Below are 18669 nucleotides of genomic sequence, written 5' to 3'. Positions count from 1 at the left end.
AGGACCAGATAGTCTCATCCAGGCTTCTCCGGGTCACACTGAATATGTTCTTTCTCCTATCAGTGAAATGGCATCTTTGGTATTTTCTTGTGTTCTTTCGGAAATAATATCAAATCAATACCAAATTTTCTAAAATGCATCAGTGATGTCTGTTCTCAGATGGAGTAGTAATTTCGTTTGAATCCGAATGATAATAGAAATTAGCAGTCAATTTTCATTTATTTTACCCACATTATAGAAAATACTGTATTTAATAAAAAATGCAAGGCAAAACTTGGTTTAGCTCAGACCAAGGGAAAGAAATAGACGCCAAAACAAGTACATATATGTGAGTTTGTCCACATGAGTATTGTTACTAAAATATATATGGAGAGCAAAATATCATATGTTCTTTAAGACCGGAAGCCGATGCTGACCCTCTCATTCTGACTCAATTAATTTTTGGTGGAACTATTCTTCTCCTATGATAGACCTTTATGTATATTTTCATTGTTTTAAAACCTGAAATACACCTGAAATGTCACTGGGATTTCTGTCAGTGTTCATCAAGAATGAATTTTTTTGGTTCTTTTTTCATCAAAAAGCAATAGGCAATAGAGGTTGCCAGGTCTGACCCAGTGCCAAGGTTGCGTTTTCTTAACAGATGATTTGAAATTCTCTTTAGAGGACTAATTTCTGATTATGCCATGACTTCTAAGTTTTCTTAACTGAAAAAAAGAGATGAATGCTTTCTCCCCTCCAATGATTTTAATCCAGTACTAGAGGCAACATGATCAACAGTTTCTCTTAGACAACAATGAATATTTTCTTCCCAGCTTGGTGACTCTAGCTTTCCACTGTTGAGTATCTGTGTAAGTAATCTCAATTAGCCTGTGTTTCACAGAGCTATGTATGTTTTAAGGGTCCCATTTGTCTTTTTTCGGAAGTCCAGAAAGCCTTGCCAATAAGGAAATGCTTAGGGAAATGTTTAGTGTTATCTGGCAAATGTTTTGTGTTGCATGCATCAAGAGCTGCTCTTAACAGATAAGCACGTATCTTATTGGGATATTTTAATTCTGTTTCTAAGCAAAGAATTAGAAGTTTATAAAGAAATGCCTTCCTTGAACATCTTGAGCTCTTTTGTGCAGTAAAAAGCAACAGAGGCTAGGTGCAATGTCATGGAAAAAGTCACGCTGAGGATACCCATTGCAGTCCTGGCGTTGGGAGATTGCACCAGGCATTGGGAGATACCGAACAGCAAGAAATTAGTGAGCTTCTCTTGAAGGTGTTTGCCTTTAACTGTACTTTGGTTGGACAGTCAACTGAATAAAGTTCAGAAAGCATCCAGAAGTGGTCATCCTGTTCCCGCCCCATCAGCTCTACAGCTCGCAGGTTAGGTGGGTTTGCCCTGTCAGTGGGATGCCTTAAGAAAACACTAATAGCTTCCAGCTGGGTGGAAAATCAAAACGTTTGGGGGCTGACAAAACTAGCAGATTTGAATTTGAAAGCCCAGCTAATGCCTTCATTTTTATTTACCACTCGCCCATAAAAGATTATTTTCCAATATGTCAGCCTCATTTGGTGGCCAGTGGTCTGAAAGTGAAAGTGGAACAAGCAAGCGGGGAAATCTGGACATTAGTGAGTCCGCCCTTTCAAGCTGGTGTGCCACTTTGTGGAATGGCCTTCCCTGAGATTGGGGGGGTCCTAATGACCATTCATCAATGCTCGTTGACTGATCATTGAGTGCCTTCTCATTCAGTTTATCAAGTCTTGCACATAAAAAGTCAGAATAAGCATTATTCAGCTTTGTTAAAGCCAACTAGGAGTAAAATGCTCCATTTGAACCCATTTTGCCCTTGGTTTTTCACTTTGTTAATGCAGTCCTGCTTAAATGAGTGCTTTTATTGGGTCGGTTAGAATATCTGAAACTATTAATTCTCTTGTATTGAATAGCTGGTGGCAGGCCAGAGCAGATGGGGTAGAAAACTATTTGGTTGGGTGTATTGCTTTCAATTAGGATCAATGAGGTTTCAGCTCCTTTGAATTAACTCACTTAATACCCACTGTGTGAAGTCACAATGTATCACAACAGTCTGCTATAAGTAGAGCGGGAAGTTGAGAAGTCCTACAGAAAAGCTTTGAGTTAAATTCTTCCTTCACTGTTAATAGAGACCTTTCATTAACTACAGATGCGTTTCAGTGGACTTCGAGTCCCTGTTATTAAGCTAGGTTCGCGCAAAAGGCTATCTCTGTGCTTTTAAATGATGATCATTTGGAATTTCTCTTTTCCATCAGATCCATGTCTTAGTGACCTTATATAATCCACAGATAAAAATCTTCTTTTTTCCCCTTCAAATATATGAGTATGGGGACTGTTTTGCCTTCTTTACCCATTTTCAAAATTAAGAGTTGCAGAGGATTATTTAAAATTATTTTGTGAAGTGTTTTGAATGATTGTCAAAGAAAGAGCTGGTTTCTACCCAGGAAGGTGTAGCATAGTGTTCACCATAAAGAAACTGGCTGAAGATTATCTTCTGGATCTTTCACCCTCTTTGTATCCCTCTCATTTTGATATTACACATAATACTGACTCTTGTGATACAGCTTAATTGTTCATATGTTAAAACCCCTGCCTTTCCTTTCTTGGCAGAGAACAAAGCGTTTTGCAGAATGAGCTGTCCACCTTTGCTTGGCTTCCTAAAATTTCAGACCTGGTGCAAAAACTGTTACTGCAAGCTTTAAGGGACTGCATTAAAAATGGGGGTGGGGAAAGTGAATAAATATCCACAGATATTTATTCAGGGAGGACTGCCAAATGGGTTGCAGCCTGCCTCAGTGTATTAAATAATGAGAGGGAAAAACTATTCATGCAGCTGGCTGCTTGAGAAAATGCTGAAGTAGTCTCAGATGCACAGGCATTCTGTTAGCCCCTTCCACGAGCAGACTTCTAGGTGAGAATCTCCAGGGATCCGGGTTTTGTTGACGTGGATCAATTTAAATGGCAATTACTGTAGTCAGATAACAGCTTAAAAAGGCTTTTTACACACAGAAAAAAAAGATGCATAATCACACAGCATATGGAAGTTCAATTTCGTGAGCCATGGTCTGTGGATTTACAATGTACTGATATTAAGACCTACTTTTAAGAGTGAATGTTGTTCAGTTTTATTAAAACGCATCATACCTTTGACACATTACTTGCTACTCTGAAGCTGATTCAGGCTGCATCTATGTTGATGAAAGGTTGCATTTCCAACTGTGAAAATGTTTTTCCTTTCATGTAGAGTACAGCATTAAAAAAGAAAAACAACACAGCAAATACAATACTAACTGACTGGTTTTAAATAGTGCATCAAATAATAAAACAAAAAAGAATGGTAAATTCTTTGAAGGCCTTGGTGGTGCAGACTTTGCTCGTTATTCTCTCCCTTTCCCCCCTCCATGAAAGAGGTCTGTCATGAAAACGTTTTCATGTTTCGGTGTTTCTCTTGGGCTCTCTGACCTTCATTACAGTAGGTACCTGGTGAAGATGAAGAACAGACCCACCTCAAGTAGCGGGCACATTGTATCATTAGTACTGGGGTGTTTACTGGGGCGAGGGGAGCTGCTCCTTTGCTTCTTTGATCATCTCAAATTTGCCAGCCCTCTTTGGAGTCTCAACTATTTAAGTGAAGTGTAAGGGCAGCACTTAGTGCTAAAAAGTTATTGTGGAAATATCAGTAAATTAAGTGACTAATTTGCTTTAAGTGAGAATAATTCATGAGCTCAGGCCGCATATTGGAAGGGTTGTTATTTTTTGCTTAATTTTGCATGTGTGTCGTTTTCCTAACTAGATCTTTATCAGGCTCTGTGGCAGCTAGAGGAAGGAAGAGCCCCCAAAAGCAGGGTTATTTCTGCGTAGCGGTGGCAGAAGATGGCATAACGCAAAATCAGGGGGATGCATAAATAAAAGTACAAAAGGATGAGTCCTGTACTGACAAGAATGCAGCTCCTGAAGATCTGAGTAAGAATCGCTGCCTTTCTAGGTAGGTTTCAATGTATACTGGAAAAGGAAAAGGCAGAACCAGGAGCTACACGCTAATTGCTAAAAAAGTACTCATTACTAAAGGGAGAAGCACTTGCAAGTGCTAAATGGGAGGAGAGTTTTAAAAAGAAGATATTTTTCCTTGTGCCTGGAATTTTGTGCAAGGCTATACGTGCTACAGAAGGCATGCGAGTCAGGCGTATGTTTCTCCTAAGAGGCAAAGATGTTTTACAAAGGACTAAAGAGGGACTGCTGAGAAGAAAATAGCCAGCTTTAGATAAAGCACTATAACAAAGACTTGTAGTTTTATGTATCATGGTGTCCATTAAAGCTTAATAGGGAAGAGTGCATTGAACCTAGCCAGGCATACGTTATTCATGGGAAGGATAAACATTTAAGGGGTGTGCAAAATCAGAAATTGGGAGGACATGATTGTTTAGCTTTTGAAAAAGCTTTACAGGGAAGATTTTGTTTTCATCTCCCATGGATCACCATGCAAGGTAAAGGAGAGTAAGCTGCAAATGTTTGGAACATATCAATGCAGGAATCCCAGGGGGTTAAAAGCACTATAGTAAAATAAAAGTGGTCTGCTTTCTAAGTGTGTTCTATTTTACACATACTACTGAGAATCTGAGAAAGGGAGTGATTTTGATACTCTGTTCACTATAGTAAAACAGCATAATAATGACAAAAGTGTGGGGAGGAGAGGAAAAGGAGGGGGGACCTTCTCATATATCCTCGTGCACGTTTTGAATTTTCAGCTAAATAAACAAACGTAGTCCTATGGAGTGCAAAATTACGGCTGTTAAAGAATGAATTTGTTTCCACTTTTGGAGGGGAGCTGATTTGAAGCAATGCTTTTTTTCTTTAATTGTTGTCAGCAGAAGAAAGGGTTAACTTTTAAAGAAAAAAAATGAATAATTCAGTGTTGGGCTTATCGCTCTGCATTTTACTTTCTATTCTTTGGTCATCTGGAACTTGGTGTGAAAGGTAGAGTAAAAGGAGTCAGCTGAGGGGAGCCGGGGTTGTGATAATTTGCACACACATCCCTGTCATTGTTCTGCCTGAAGAGACAGGGCTGGGTTCAAGGCCACATGTGCTCCTGTCATCATTCACATTTCTGCTCCAAGTGCAATACAGAGTGTCAGCTCTCCATCTGTCTTTGCCTGGCAAACGCACGCGCCCAGCATCCTGCCTCCAGCTACGCTGCCACAGCCAGTTCTGATGGCCCTCCTCGCTTCTCTCTGTTCATTCCAGAACAGGAGGCACTGAGCCCTAAATAAGCTTGCTTTTAGGAGAGAGCCATTTACAGTGTGGTATATTTTATCCAAGGATGCCTGGTGAGTTGAAATTATTGCAGCTCTTTCAGTTTTAAATGAGGAAACGCTAATTGTTTTTTGATAGTATTTTTTTTTTTCCCCCCCCTCTTTTAATATTGAGGGTGATTTGCAAGCTGATATGGGTATGGAGCGATTGTGGATGCTAATGCTGTTGTGTATATGTTTGGGGGAGGGGAATTTGTGCGAGGGAACTGCCAGAGATGATACTTACAGCAGGACTGGATGTTTCAATGAAAAGGGATAGAAATAGCAGAAAGTCACTGGCTTTGTGGGTGCAGGTCTCTGCACAAGGGATCATTCTTAGGGAAGCCAGAGATGATACTTACAGCAGGACTGGATGTTTCAATGAAAAGGGATAGAAATAGCAGAAAGTCACTGGCTTTATGGGTGCAGGTCTGCACAAGGGATCATTTTTAGGGAAGAGAAATACAGGTTCGGGCTGGCTTTCATGATTGTCAGCTGTACCTTGAATCTGCAGACATTTGATCGGTAGAGATCATTCACAGTGTTCACCCATCAGCTGAAATTATCTCTGTGAAAAGCTGTTTGTGTTAGAGAAGTGAAGGAGATTTATAAAACAAATTTTTCCAACGTCCTCCTAAATTGTAGTCCCTAACTGTCAGTGGGCAGATTACTGAAATATGTTGATACAAAATGAAACAATAAAAAAAAAAATTTTGCTGAATTAGAGGAATTGCTGTGGAGCTGGAAATTTTAATAGGTCGGTTTCTACAGGAAAATATTATCCTTGGATCTTATGATCGTTTGTCTAATTGATAAGTGTTATTGCCAATGAAAACGGTGCTGCTATGCAGGGTGATTTGTCTGGGGGGTTTTGTGAGATGCTTGATCACGACCAAGTGGATTGAATTTGGTGTGTTTTGTTTGGGTTTTTTTCCCTCTTTGGTAAAGACTGAAGCAAGCCATGTGCCTGATTATAGCAGCCTGTGTCTCTGGATAAAAAAAGACAGGGCTAGAGATCCTACAGCTGGCTGGTTCGTGTGGATTATTTGGGTAGGACAGGCAGAAGAGGCTACGCTTGATCACAGAGAGTCTGTACACCTCGCAGATGGTGTTTTGAAACAGTATCTGCCAGTTTGCTGCAACCACAGTTGCATGTAGGTATTGCCAGTTGTTGGAAGAATGTTTTGCTTTTAGGATTTTTGTACATGGTCATACCCTACTGCTGGTATGTTTGCTGATCCTCTGGTTGTAACAAGAAATTGGGCTCTGTCTGCTCAAAGCACAAGCCTAAGAGGATTTATATGGTTGAAATATGGGCAAATTAATTTGCATAGATAACAAGTGAGGACTATGAAAGGTCAATTTAACCCTTTAAAGATCAAATCTGATTTGCATGCGTTACATTCCTGGGAATGTGGTCTCCATTAGAAATACTATGGTAATTCATTAATTTGGAAAACTGTGCATTCTGCATAATTTTAATCCACGGACGTTTCTTTTTTTATTTGTATGAGACTCATCTTCTCGTGCAGTTTCCTATTTCTGTGTTTTATTAAGATATTTAAATGTACTAAAATTACACCATCTTACCAGTTTTGACCCTTGTGTGCATTATTTGGGGCTATTGGCAAACACTGTTGGAATGCCTAGAGTGGAGGTTTTTGAAAACCTATTAAGCCTTTGGCATTTAAATTACTTAATCTACCTGCTGGTTAAAATTTCATGCATCTTTAATCAAAATGGCATACGCTACACTCGAGTATGTATACCCTTATCAATACTCATTACGCTTTACCATTAAATAAATCTTTAATTTCCAGCATTCTGTTAAAGCAGTAGCAAGCAAGAAGTGTGTTTTAATGTCAGCTCAGAGTGTTAGAAAACCTTGCACTTGGATACAGAGAATACACTAACAGCTGTGACTGGGAGCATGTGCCAGAATGGAGATAGTTGAACAGATCTGACACTTGGCTATTTTTGACACCCATCTGCACTTTTTTACTCTCCTCTAGGATGAACTGCCTCTCAATCTGTTCACAGCATATTTTAGCCCTTTAATATTGTGGTGTTGGGTTTTTTCAAATGGGCATTATTAGCCATCTGGGGCAGATTTTGTATGTTAAAAAGTAAGCACATTATGTACAGGAGATTAAAAGGATGTGTATTTTTATGTAATCTGATATGATGTCAGTCCCTTTTGTGTATGTGTGAAGTCTTGATTTCAGAAGCATCCCTTTAGTGATTCTGACATCTGAAGTCCTTCTTTTGGGGAAAGAACAGGAAGTAATAAAGACGGGTTCTGGTTTACGTGTAGTGATAACACTTTTACACAAAACAAATTTGCCCTTCAAAGACGAACTGCTCGTACTGTTCTAATTCCGACTGGCCGCTCATCTCGCTTCCCTGTCAGGGCAAAGCGACAGCAGCGAGCCTTGCTAATGAAATGTTGTAAAAGCGATTCAGATCTCTGTTCAGGCACTACTGCAACTCTGAGAAAAGTCTCTGGAAAGATAATCCCGTTAACATGCTGCTTGCAGTAACCGAGTTAACCATTTTGTCAGTCTATGTAGTGAACTCTAGGAAGTGCTTATCTCTAAATAATTGATGCTGGGGGAACAGCGTTCAAACCTAATACCATACACCGGTTTGTCTGATTACTGTGAATGTGTGTTGTGTTTTGGGTTTTGTTTGTTTGTTTGTTTTGTTTTTGTTTTTTTAACTGTTTATTCTGGACTTTATTTATGAAACATTACAAATCTATCAGTCATTTTATAGTACTTTCAAAGAACAGATGTTGGCCTACAAAATGCTTTATTATTGCCCATGGCAGTATTCAGCATAGTTTCCTTAAAAGGACAATCAGTGATCACAGTCATTGTAGCCCAGAAATAATGCTGCTCTTTCAGAAGATGGCCTGGTATTAGGTCAGACCACCCTTTCTTTACTTCTGCTCTCCAGATGTGGCTGCAACTTTTTTTTTTTTTTTAAGTTCATGTTTCAAAAAAAATGGGTTTGTTTTCAAAATCTGGTTTTACTTAAGATATCTCCATCCTGGAGTGCATTTCATAAATTGCCCACATATTTTTCTTAGCAGAGAACTTAACTGGCTGTAATTTTTAACACATGGCCACATCATGTGATATTTTCAAAACATTTGCACATAGCTTTAAGAAGGTCCCAGCAGAAATGATCCATCATCTCATAGCCAGCCTGTTTCTTAACAGCATATCTGCATTTTCCATTTAGCAGAGCTATATATTATTAGCTTACATTTTGGGTAGTAAAACAGTGCATTGCTGATTGTAAAACATGGACTTTATTATCTGCTGAAAATTGATTTGGCATTTATAGCCACTGTGTACTAGACTGGCTTTCTGGTTTTAACATTAATGCTTGCAAGTGATGATTTGTTTAAAGAACAGAAACAAAATTGCCATGGACATAACTGTTAGTGTCCTAGTAACTGAACATTTGGATTATCCACCTGTTTTTTAAATACGTGGGTCTAAATGCTGTTGTACGGCAAAAGTCTCCTAACAGTCCATTAACCGACTTGTTCTGTTTTAAATTGCAGTTGCTATGCTGTTATATTAGGACAATTCTGTGTCTTACAAAACAAGTTTCCTGCCAAATGGGGAAAATGTGTCTGGGAATACTCGAGTCCAAGTGTTAACCTTGCATCATTATTCCAATCATCCTACATAATGACTTTATCTTCTTCAGGATTCGGGTAGGAGCGAGAAGCTCTTTCCTGAAGAGGACTGTAGGTCACTAGGTTCTTCAGGGTTTGGGAGATGACGTGTAATGACTTCCTTTCCAAAGTATTAAAGTTTCTTCTTCTTTTATGGTAGTAATAAATTCCAAAGTCTGCATGACATTATTGCTCTTATTTTCAACCCATGGGGCTGTGAACGGCATCTTGCTGCATATTCATGGAAAGTAACTAACACATCATGGGATGCAGATCATGCTGCAGAAATAGCTGTTAATATATATTTTTCAGCTGGGTCCCAAACACTTTCCCTGTGAAGATTTGGTGCTTTTCAACTCAGACCCTTAGCTGGAGAGGAACAAACAAATCAGTTTCTCAGGACTGATACTTTCTTGGTGTGCGTAGGGTGTTCAGCACCTACTGCATCTTGATTTGAAGATTTTGGACTTCACACTAGTACATAATTGCCAGTTAAGGCATGATCATCGTAGCTTGAAAATCAACATGATCTGTTTATATGCAACTTATAAAAAGACTTGAATACCAATTTTGGGTAAAACAAATTCTAAAATGATGCGATATGCATACCTGAAAAGTCTAAACAGAGAAGCTGATACATGTAAGAACAGAAGAAGACATGGTATGCGGTCCTTTTCAGGACCTGTACCTATACTTGTACCACTTTCCTGATGTGTTTGCTGCATCCTTTTTGCAAAGGATAACTCTACAGAAAAACAGTTGAAGCCTGATCTCTCACTACCAGGTCACAGTCTAAAGCTCGGTGCACAAGACAACTTCTGCACTGGAAGCAGTAGGTGGTTTCCAAATCCAGAATTGCATGCCATTGAATTGGCATCAACTCTCTCCTCATTCCAGATGCATCACTGTTACAGATTTAAAGTTTCCCAAGCATGTAGAGCTGCATCTGTGCATGCTAAGATCTAACTCAGTATTGACAGGGTTAAGTAGGCCAATGCTGAGTTCACACCTCTGTCTTTTTGGCATTGGAGTGTTTTTGTGTCATAGAATCATAGAATGGTTTGGGTTGGAAAGGACCTGAAAGATGCATTGAGTTCCCTCCCCCCTGCCACAGGCAGGGACACCCTCCACTAGCCCAGGTTGCTCAAAGCCTCATCCAGCCCGGCCTTGAACCCCTCCAGGGATGGGGCATCCACAGCTTCTCTGGGCAACCTGTTCCTGTGTCTCACCACCCTCACAGTGAAAAATTTCTTCCTAATGTCTAGTCTAAATTTACCCTCTTTCAGCTTATACCCGTTACCCCTTGTCCTCTCACTACACTCCCTGATCAAGAGGTCCCCCCCATCGCTCCTGCAGCCCCCTTCAGGTACCGGAAGGCTGCTGTTATGAGTTGCTTGCACAGTTGAATCTGGTAGGTAATCTTGGAGGATGCCTACTGCGTATTTAGAAACGTTGGTCTCTTCACAAGTGCAGGCGTACCTTTTGTTCCCAGAAATGTGTGTGGTGTAAAACAGCACAGAGGCAGTGATACTGAGGCGAGTAGAGATTAAATTGGGAAATCCATAGGGCATAGCAGCACTTCCATTTTTACTTTTAATGCAGACACAGTCTAGCCATATTGGCCTGCTTGGCAAGGCTGGTTTCATTCAATATCCTGCTCTGCTTGCTCGACATTCACACAGTTCATCTGCAAAGATGGTGAAGCCCTTGTTATGCTGTACCATGTTATCTGTATTCACTTGCTCAACTCTCCAGGAGCTCAGCTGTCTCTGTACCACGTTGCGTTTTGTGACGTACATCTGTTCTTCTGCCTCTTGTACATTAGAGTCACCAGATGAAGAGCAAGAGCAACTTCAACATCACTGCCGTTGATCTCAGGCCTTGGTGTCTCCTGAGCTGTTTCCTGCTCAGTTCTGAGGCAGGACAAGAGCGATGGATCCAACATAAGCTGCTGCTGGGCAGTAGCTTTTCCTCCTGCTGAGGAATTACATTATAGACCTGAGCTTGAGCAAGCAGAAGGAGGATTTGAATTCATGTCTTTCACTTCCAGAGTGAGGCTTCCACTCAAAAGACTTGAATAAAATAAAAGCTCACCTTTTCTGCCTCGCCTAGCTGTCTTAAACAAACCAGTTCTACTTGCCAAATATTCTGAAGGTGAGGATATGGACATCTTTTCTGGAGGAGGGTGTAGTGCTGTGGATTCCGTGTCTCCAAGGCTCTTGAAAGCTGTGAGTAAAGCAACCTATCTCCAGTATTTCCTTGCTGGTGAGCTGTAGGCAGTTAGTTAAATATAACTAACTTGATATCATCTTTCCTGTCATGAGCTGTCTACAGCTACCTAATAGGAGGGTGTAGTGAAGATGGATGGAGCCAAACTCTTATTCTCAGAGGTGCAGTGATATGACGAGAGGCAACAGGTGTGAGTAATGGACCATGATAAATCTCAAGTAGATATCAGGAAAAAATTCTTCACTGTAAGGATGGTCAGCACAGTAGCAGGTTGTCCAGAGAGGCCATGGTATTTACATTATCGGAGACAATAAAATGCCCTGTTGGATAAGCCACTGGTGACCTGATCTACCTGCACATGCTTTGAGACAGAAGGGTTTGGACTAGCTGTAGGTTCATCCCTTCAGCCTGTGTGATGATTCTTTGTTCCTGCTGGGTCTGTTAGCTGTTTTGGATATCCAGTCCAAGGTACTTCACACCTGTGCACTGTATGGGAGAACAGAGCAGTCTATGGCACTGGCTTTTGTGTTGTGTTTCAAGGGAAATTTCAGCAGCGTTGAGCTTCTGGGCACCTAAAGTTAATTATTCATTGAGTCTGATCTGGAACCATTACTTGATCTGTAACTTGCAGAATGGATTTAGCCTTTGTGTGTCAGTAGAGGAGCAGAATTGTCATGCTCAGTGCTGGCTGAGTGGGCTGCACCTCCTTCCAGTGGTAGCTCATGGAGCTGTGCTTCCACATACTAAAGCTGAATTTATTATGCTGTGCTGTTGGGTGGATTCTTTTCATTTTATTTTTTTCCTACTAGTAATTTCTTCTCTACTGCCAGTTATCAAGGAATTATGGAGAAATAATCTCCTTGTGAGCATTAATTGCAGAAGAACTTGAGACAAGACCGTGCTGATTTGAGAGGAGCCGCTTCAGCTGGAGATTCACAGACCTCTTGGTTTTGTCTCTGTGCTGCAGCACACCACCTGGTAGTAATGTTCTTGCAGCTGGTTTAGGGCTGTAGTGTCAAAAGAGACATTGAACCAATCCAACTTCTAAAAATCTCCTGCCCAAATTCCTGTGGCATAAAGCTGCAGCCTTACTTGAGCTTTTCCATAGTGTTGTATAATGAGTTGTGCATTTGTTTCTAATTCTTAAAAGTAAAACAATTTAATTTTCTTGTTCTTGGGATCTGGCAATCTTGTGAAACTTCCATGATGAATAACTACTTGGTAGGAGCCATACATGTTAATTAATTTAAAATATCCACCAGGTATTTCAGTATTAGCGTGGATATCTGGAACAGTGTCTGCAACATAATCATGCTTTTAAATGGGTACGAAGTGTAAGTCAAAGGTGTCAGGAAATCTTTCTAAAGTTTGAAAGGAAATGCCATCAGCAGTGGACACAATTATTGAGTACCACTCATATGGTTCTCATTCACTATGGACATCCCTTTAGAGGCAGACTGTAACAAGCTCTGTGGCATTTTTGCATATTGACAATACTGAGTTGACAAAGACCAGAAGAAGTGTGGAAATAGAAGGGCGAATGGAATCACTGTTGATTACCTCTTGGAGGACAGGCTGAGGAATAAGGAAGAAAAATGTATTTTGGTAATCCTTCCAGCGTACTACAAGGTTGTGCAGATCTGGTATAGGGTCAGACCGATATCATTCTTGGTTAAAAAAAAGGGTTTGTTTTAATGAATTGAGATTTGAGGAAGTGGGATTTGCATATTCTTAACTGCTTTCCAGTGAGGTTTGAAATGGTGATTCAAGAAGTAGGACTTATGTTTTACCTTTCAAAGTCAATTGCCCTTTCCAGTTTATTGATACATCTTTTCTGGGGGTTAATACACTATTCTGTCTTCTATGAGTCATCCAGAAAGCATCTCTAAAATTTAACTTGGTACCCTTTCAGTTCTAAAGCTTTATTTCCTATGTGCTTATAATCCGCTTCTCCAAGCCTTGGGAACCCTCTTCTGCCTCTTGGGTGCAGCTTCTTATAGTCCTCCCTTTCTCTCTGATTCTTCTAGCAATGCTGCGTTCACTGTTTTATTGTGCTCCTGTTTTGAAACCACATCCTGCTAAAGGAGTAATCTCCCAGATTAGTGATACAGGGCCTTTCCCCTTCCTTCTTTCAGATCTCTCCTTAATATGTGTTTTGTGAGTCATGCAAACACACGACCCAAGTCTTCCTGCCACAAGATTATAGTTTGGTAAATGTGTGCGCTTGGATCATAAGAAAATACAGTGATAATTTGGTTCATGCTTCTAAACTGTGCATTCCAAATATATTCTGGTGGCCCTTTTAAGCCAGGGCAGCAAGCATGTGTACACAGCCATGAATTTTCATGGTAGCTATTTTATAATCCAAATCAATGCCATCTCCGTAGACTCTCCTATATGTGACATCCCATATAATTCCTTGAATTTTTAAGAGAATCTCTTTTTTTAAGGATTCTGTGCCTTACAGAGCACCAGCCACATCACTTGTGGTTAGCAAATACAAATTAGCATTTATTGTTTTAATTTTATTTTTTCCAGTCCATTTCACCACATAATTGTTGATTGCATGATTATGTCTGCTAGTTTTGCGTGCACTTATTTGTATTCTAGTTAGGAGAAAGTTTGCTAACTGAAGTTTAGAAGAGGTCATTTTCTGTGGACAGTGTTCCTGTTTCATTTAGCTACTGTCTTTCCTTGGAATTGTAGGTGGTACGCTGTTTTTGACTTTTTAAACAATAAGCACAACCATGTACAAAATGGTCTTTAGAAAACACGGATGCAATAACCTTGTTTTTGAGAAGGAATCAGGGTCTGTATTAGTTTTGAAAGTTTTCAACAAGAAATACTAAGAGAACCATAGGGACTTTGAGTGTTACTAACATAGTAAAGAAAGCTGAAAGATGCTCGTTAAAGCAGCTTTGGTTATGTCTGTAAAAGAAAGACTATAATTAGGTGTCCAGTGAGGTCAGATGGCACTGTCATTGAACAGCTTTGAAAGTCATCGGTTTTCTTATCTGAAATTGGTTTGCAACAGAGTTTAACATATCTTTGGTCTTGGTGTTTTTCATTTCTCCACCGAGAGAGGGAGGGCAGTGATAAAACAGTTTCTGGAATTCAAGTGGTCCACATTGGTTGAGTTCATCTTTCCATGGCACCGTGGGATCTGCTCACTATAGGCTTCTGAAAGAGTGAGGTGCTGTCAGTGTCATTCGTATTAGATCTTGGAAGTAATTTAAATTAAATTATTAAGGTCAATATTTGATTATTTTTCTCTTGAGATCGCCACTAGGCTGCTTTGCATCCTCATAAGGCACGCTCCTTTGCAATTTTTAAAGGGGATCTGTGCAGTAATGAGTGTATATTTTACTTTTCTGAATTCCTAATAGTCAGTGTGAGCAATTTTCCCCTTACAAATGGAGGAGAAGCAAGGCGGCTGCTCTGGAAATACTATTTGTTGTCTCTCTTGTTAAATTTTTAAAGTATTTTGAAGAATGCGCTTCTTGTTTGTTAATTTTACTTACATCTCACTTTACATTATTCTTTGTGGTTGTAAAAGCAAATTTGTATTTGGGTTTTCTATATTTGATAAGCAAGACGCAGGGGATGAGTCTGTGCATGAAACTTTCATTGAGAATTTGGTACGAGAGCAGAGTCTTCAGAGCATATATGGTAAGTTCTCTGCTGTCTGAGGGAGAGCCAGTGTTGTGGTCTTTCTTTGCCCTCTTCAGACTCCTCTGTGCAGACAGAACCACGTCTCCGTGGAAGAAAGGTTGGACTTGCACGGTTGCTCCTCCAAACAGCTGACCCGCCACGCTTCTTTCTCTGACATGGCAACTGGTAGAGTAGTAATTTCCAATTCCTTTCATTTTGACGAATGAAAGCAGTAGTATTTAATCTTCAGAGATCAGCAGGCACAGGATTCTTTAGTTTATGCTGCCTTAAAGCTCTTTCTTCAAACCCCTCTTGAGCATCTGTAAGAGCTCCAAAGATAAAAATACTACCTACATTTCAGGTATCGACCAGTAACCCTCTGTAGAACCACAACAGAAATGATATACTCTCTCCTTAGTTACCTTCTGTACTCTTTCAGATAGAGCTTTGTGGATGCTGCTGAATAACTTGCTTTTTCTTGGAATACAGAAAATCACAATACCTTGACTTCATCTTGACACCGGCAAATATGATTGCACAGTTTTGTCTGGGGCATTGGTTCAAGACAATCTTGAAAGAATGTCTATTACTTAATCACCAGGAATGCTTAATAGTTTTGTCACAAGTGTTTTTCTTTTTGGAGGCTGTAAGTGTTTTTGCTGTCTTGCCACACTAGATATAGAATAGATGCCTTGATGAATTACCCAATGGGGATTCTGCTGCAGAAATTGATGCTTGCTAAATCAAAATCAAAGCCTTTTTTTTGTCTCCTTTGGTCATTACAGTAAAGCTGCTGCTTCTTAAATATGTCTGCTTACAAGTATGGGATACGCACACATTGTTGCGTGCAATTGCTAGCTTTTGGAGGGCTTTTTGCTACAAAATAATATGATGATGCAGATGTTCTGATACTGTTCTTTACAACAGTTGATTGCAGATCTGATGGTGAAAGATGATCAGCAGCTAGCATGTATCATCATCTTCTGATCCAAACAGGTTCCTTTGGGAGTCAGTTGTACTGTTTCAGCATGTTGTAATTAAATTGAGTGCTGTTTAGGTGTCAGAAATTACTTTATAATGCAGGATAATGGACTTAAATAGACTTATTTGCACAATGCAAATCATAATCTAGCATATTACCCTTATAGGCTATATGTTAAGAAAGAAAACAAGCCCCCCAATATTCAGTAGGAAGAGAAAAAGGAAAAAAATTGGTCTGATTTCATTGGTCTGATTTTCCCTAAGACATCCTTGTATTAGGGTCTTTCTGGACTTCATAGATGCTAGAATAATGCCTGTTATTTTTGAATACAGTCATAAAGTGCTTTGTTTGGAAGAAAAGGAAATTATTTTTTATTTTGGTTAGGATTGGATGGGTGGGGGGGGAAATCAGACCTTTAATACTTTAAAAGAGTCCTTCTTATACATGCAACAGATAACTCGCATAAATAGCTCTTGGGAGGTTTTGAGCAATGTTAATTCCCAGAAAAGTTCATCTGAGTTGTGAATACTCAGCGTCTTGCAGAATTAGACTGTACTTATGATAAGGCTAATGTTGTTAGGAAAATAATGGATTTACATGCATAGTGAGAGCTGTTTGTAAATCAGCAGGTGGTTTCTAAAATATCAGAAATTAGCAAATATTTACTGATGTGATTTTTTCCTGAGAAACAAACATGTTTAAAAGCACACATTGAAACTTCAAATGAGAAGAGCTGTTTTGCTTTTCTTCAGCCATTTCAGGTCTTTTCTGACTTTTTTTAAATTTTCAGTCTGGATGACCTCATTTTATCTTTTGAAGAGCCCAGTAGGAGGAAATAATAATAATAAAAAAACAGTTTTCTTCCAAACTATATGTTTCAATAGGAGGGATATTTCTATGAATAGACTGGAAAATTTCAGGTGATACTGGAAAATGTATGTTTTAGTTTGGTATGCATATGCACATACTTTCATCCAGAATACTGGATTAGATTTCTCTTTAGTCATATAAAACCTGCTTGGGACTAAATTCATTAATGATGCAAAGCAGTATTAAAATACAATACTTCTTTAAAATCATAAATACAGGTCCAAACAATTCTTTAATCATAAAAATATGAATGTCATATCTTTAATTAAAAAAAAATCAAAATCCCGTAAACTAATTTGCCTGTGTGCCATTTTCATACTCTGATTTAAAATTAAACCCTGCCCCCCTACCCTATAAATGGCTGTTGAATTGTGTATATCTTCTCTGAAAAGGTTTCCAGTGTGGTGAAAAAAGGAATTCAGTTCAAAGATCTTTTAATCCAGTTTCCTCTGTTTTATTTGGTTACACAGAAAATCTTGCCCTTCATCGCTGCCCCCCAATTCTTCATTTGCCGAGAGAACTGAGCGGGAAATTTGTGCCACGCTACTTATACATAATTTAAAACAATTGTGCTAGCTTTAAACCCAAAGTCTTTCTTCATCTATCATTTATCTCATGATGTTATCTTTTGTACTCGGTACCCTTCAGTAAGCACAGCCTGACACGTCTTGTGGCCTTTACCTTCTGCGATAAAAAAGATTGAAAAGATGCTTGGCACCACCTGGTGAAGATGAGGCAACCCTGGAGAACTGTGCTTCAGGAGCAGGTGACTGATGCTAAGAAATGTGCCAGTCTAGGGACACAGCTGAAGGGTTGTAGTAGGGAAGGGGGAGGGGAGGGAAAGAAAAAAAAAAGAGCAGGAACATTAATACATCTTCCTGAGGTTTGATGGGACATATACTGCCTACTGTTCCATCTGGTGCTTATGATAGCATGGCATATTAGCATGCTGCAAGTTCATAATGTATTCAGGGCGAGAAAACACCACTTGCATATCAATTGAGGCGTCCTCTTTCTCAGAGCTGCCTTTGAATTTCAATGATGTTTATGCCTCCTAAGCCATGACTGAACCCAGCGTTTCCGCTCATGGAGGAATAACAGCAGTGAGGGACTCTGGCTCGTGTGGGATTTCTTTCCCCTCTCTTTATTTTTTCTCTCTATATCCTTTTTTTATTCTTTCTTTTCCCCCTCCCCAGTTCTTTTCTTCCTGCTTTCTCCTCCCAGTTTATTTTGTTCGGGGAAGCTTAGACAGGTTGAAGTTTTGGACTAGCTAATTACATAGCTTCTGTTAATATTACATTAACTTCTTTTTAAGGTTGTAGTCTATTGTCTTTTTGCTTGTCTTGAAATGCTTAAATGCACTTTTTATGACATTTTAATGAATTTACTCTAAAAGCAGTGTCATGAAGCATTTAAAAAATACCATATTGCAATTCTGCTTTATATTCATATTTCCTGTATTGCTAAATTAAAGAACAAACAATACCCCGAATTCCACATTTCATGGTAGACGATTTGAGCCCTGCCTCTTCAAAGACTTGATTTGAACTTCAAGTGTGCTGCCATAATAGGATAAGTATCTGAAGTTAAGCAGGTATGTAGGTCTTTGTAGGTGTGAGGTCTTTTTATCGATCCCTTGCAGGAAATGTACTGATATGTTCGTTTTATTTCTCCCCACCTTGTCCTCTTTGAAACTTTGCTGAGATTGACACTTGGCTGGAGACAATCTCAAAACTGCACCATAGAAACTCTCGACTATACATTTTGTTTCTGAACTTGTCAAAGATTTTGATCCTTTTATGGCTCAGTGCTGTGAATCGCTCTGTAGCCCTCCTTCCAGTAGGTTTTGAAAGTGTGAAGTTTACATACAGGGTAGGTTATTTGATGTGGGATTTTCAAGCGTCTGGAGCAATACATGAGTGCTAGTCACATTTGCCTT

General features: G+C 39.4%; 1 protein-coding gene across 2 annotated transcripts in view; it reads left to right on the top strand.

The window, feature by feature from the left end:
- The window catches only part of RUNX1T1 (runt-related transcription factor 1; translocated to, 1 (cyclin D-related)), a 93486-nt gene that overhangs the window by 9612 nt on the left and 65205 nt on the right, over window positions 1–18669 (top strand). The window contains exon 1 of one of the 2 annotated variants that reach the window (XM_010088015.1): window positions 5230–5343. The exons of the other annotated variant lie outside the window; for it this stretch is intronic. Coding sequence (XP_010086317.1) covers window positions 5337–5343 — 7 coding nt within the window. The 5' untranslated portion in view covers window positions 5230–5336. Of the gene's footprint in view, window positions 1–5229; window positions 5344–18669 lie in introns of those variants that run through there. 2 annotated transcript variants of the gene reach the window in all.

This window comes from Pterocles gutturalis, unplaced genomic scaffold (genome assembly GCF_000699245.1).
Source record: "Pterocles gutturalis isolate BGI_N339 unplaced genomic scaffold, ASM69924v1 scaffold15911, whole genome shotgun sequence".
Lineage (NCBI taxonomy): Eukaryota > Metazoa > Chordata > Aves > Pterocliformes > Pteroclidae > Pterocles > Pterocles gutturalis.
Note: the sequence above shows the minus strand (reverse complement) of the source record. Positions and strands in the feature narration are given on the sequence as shown.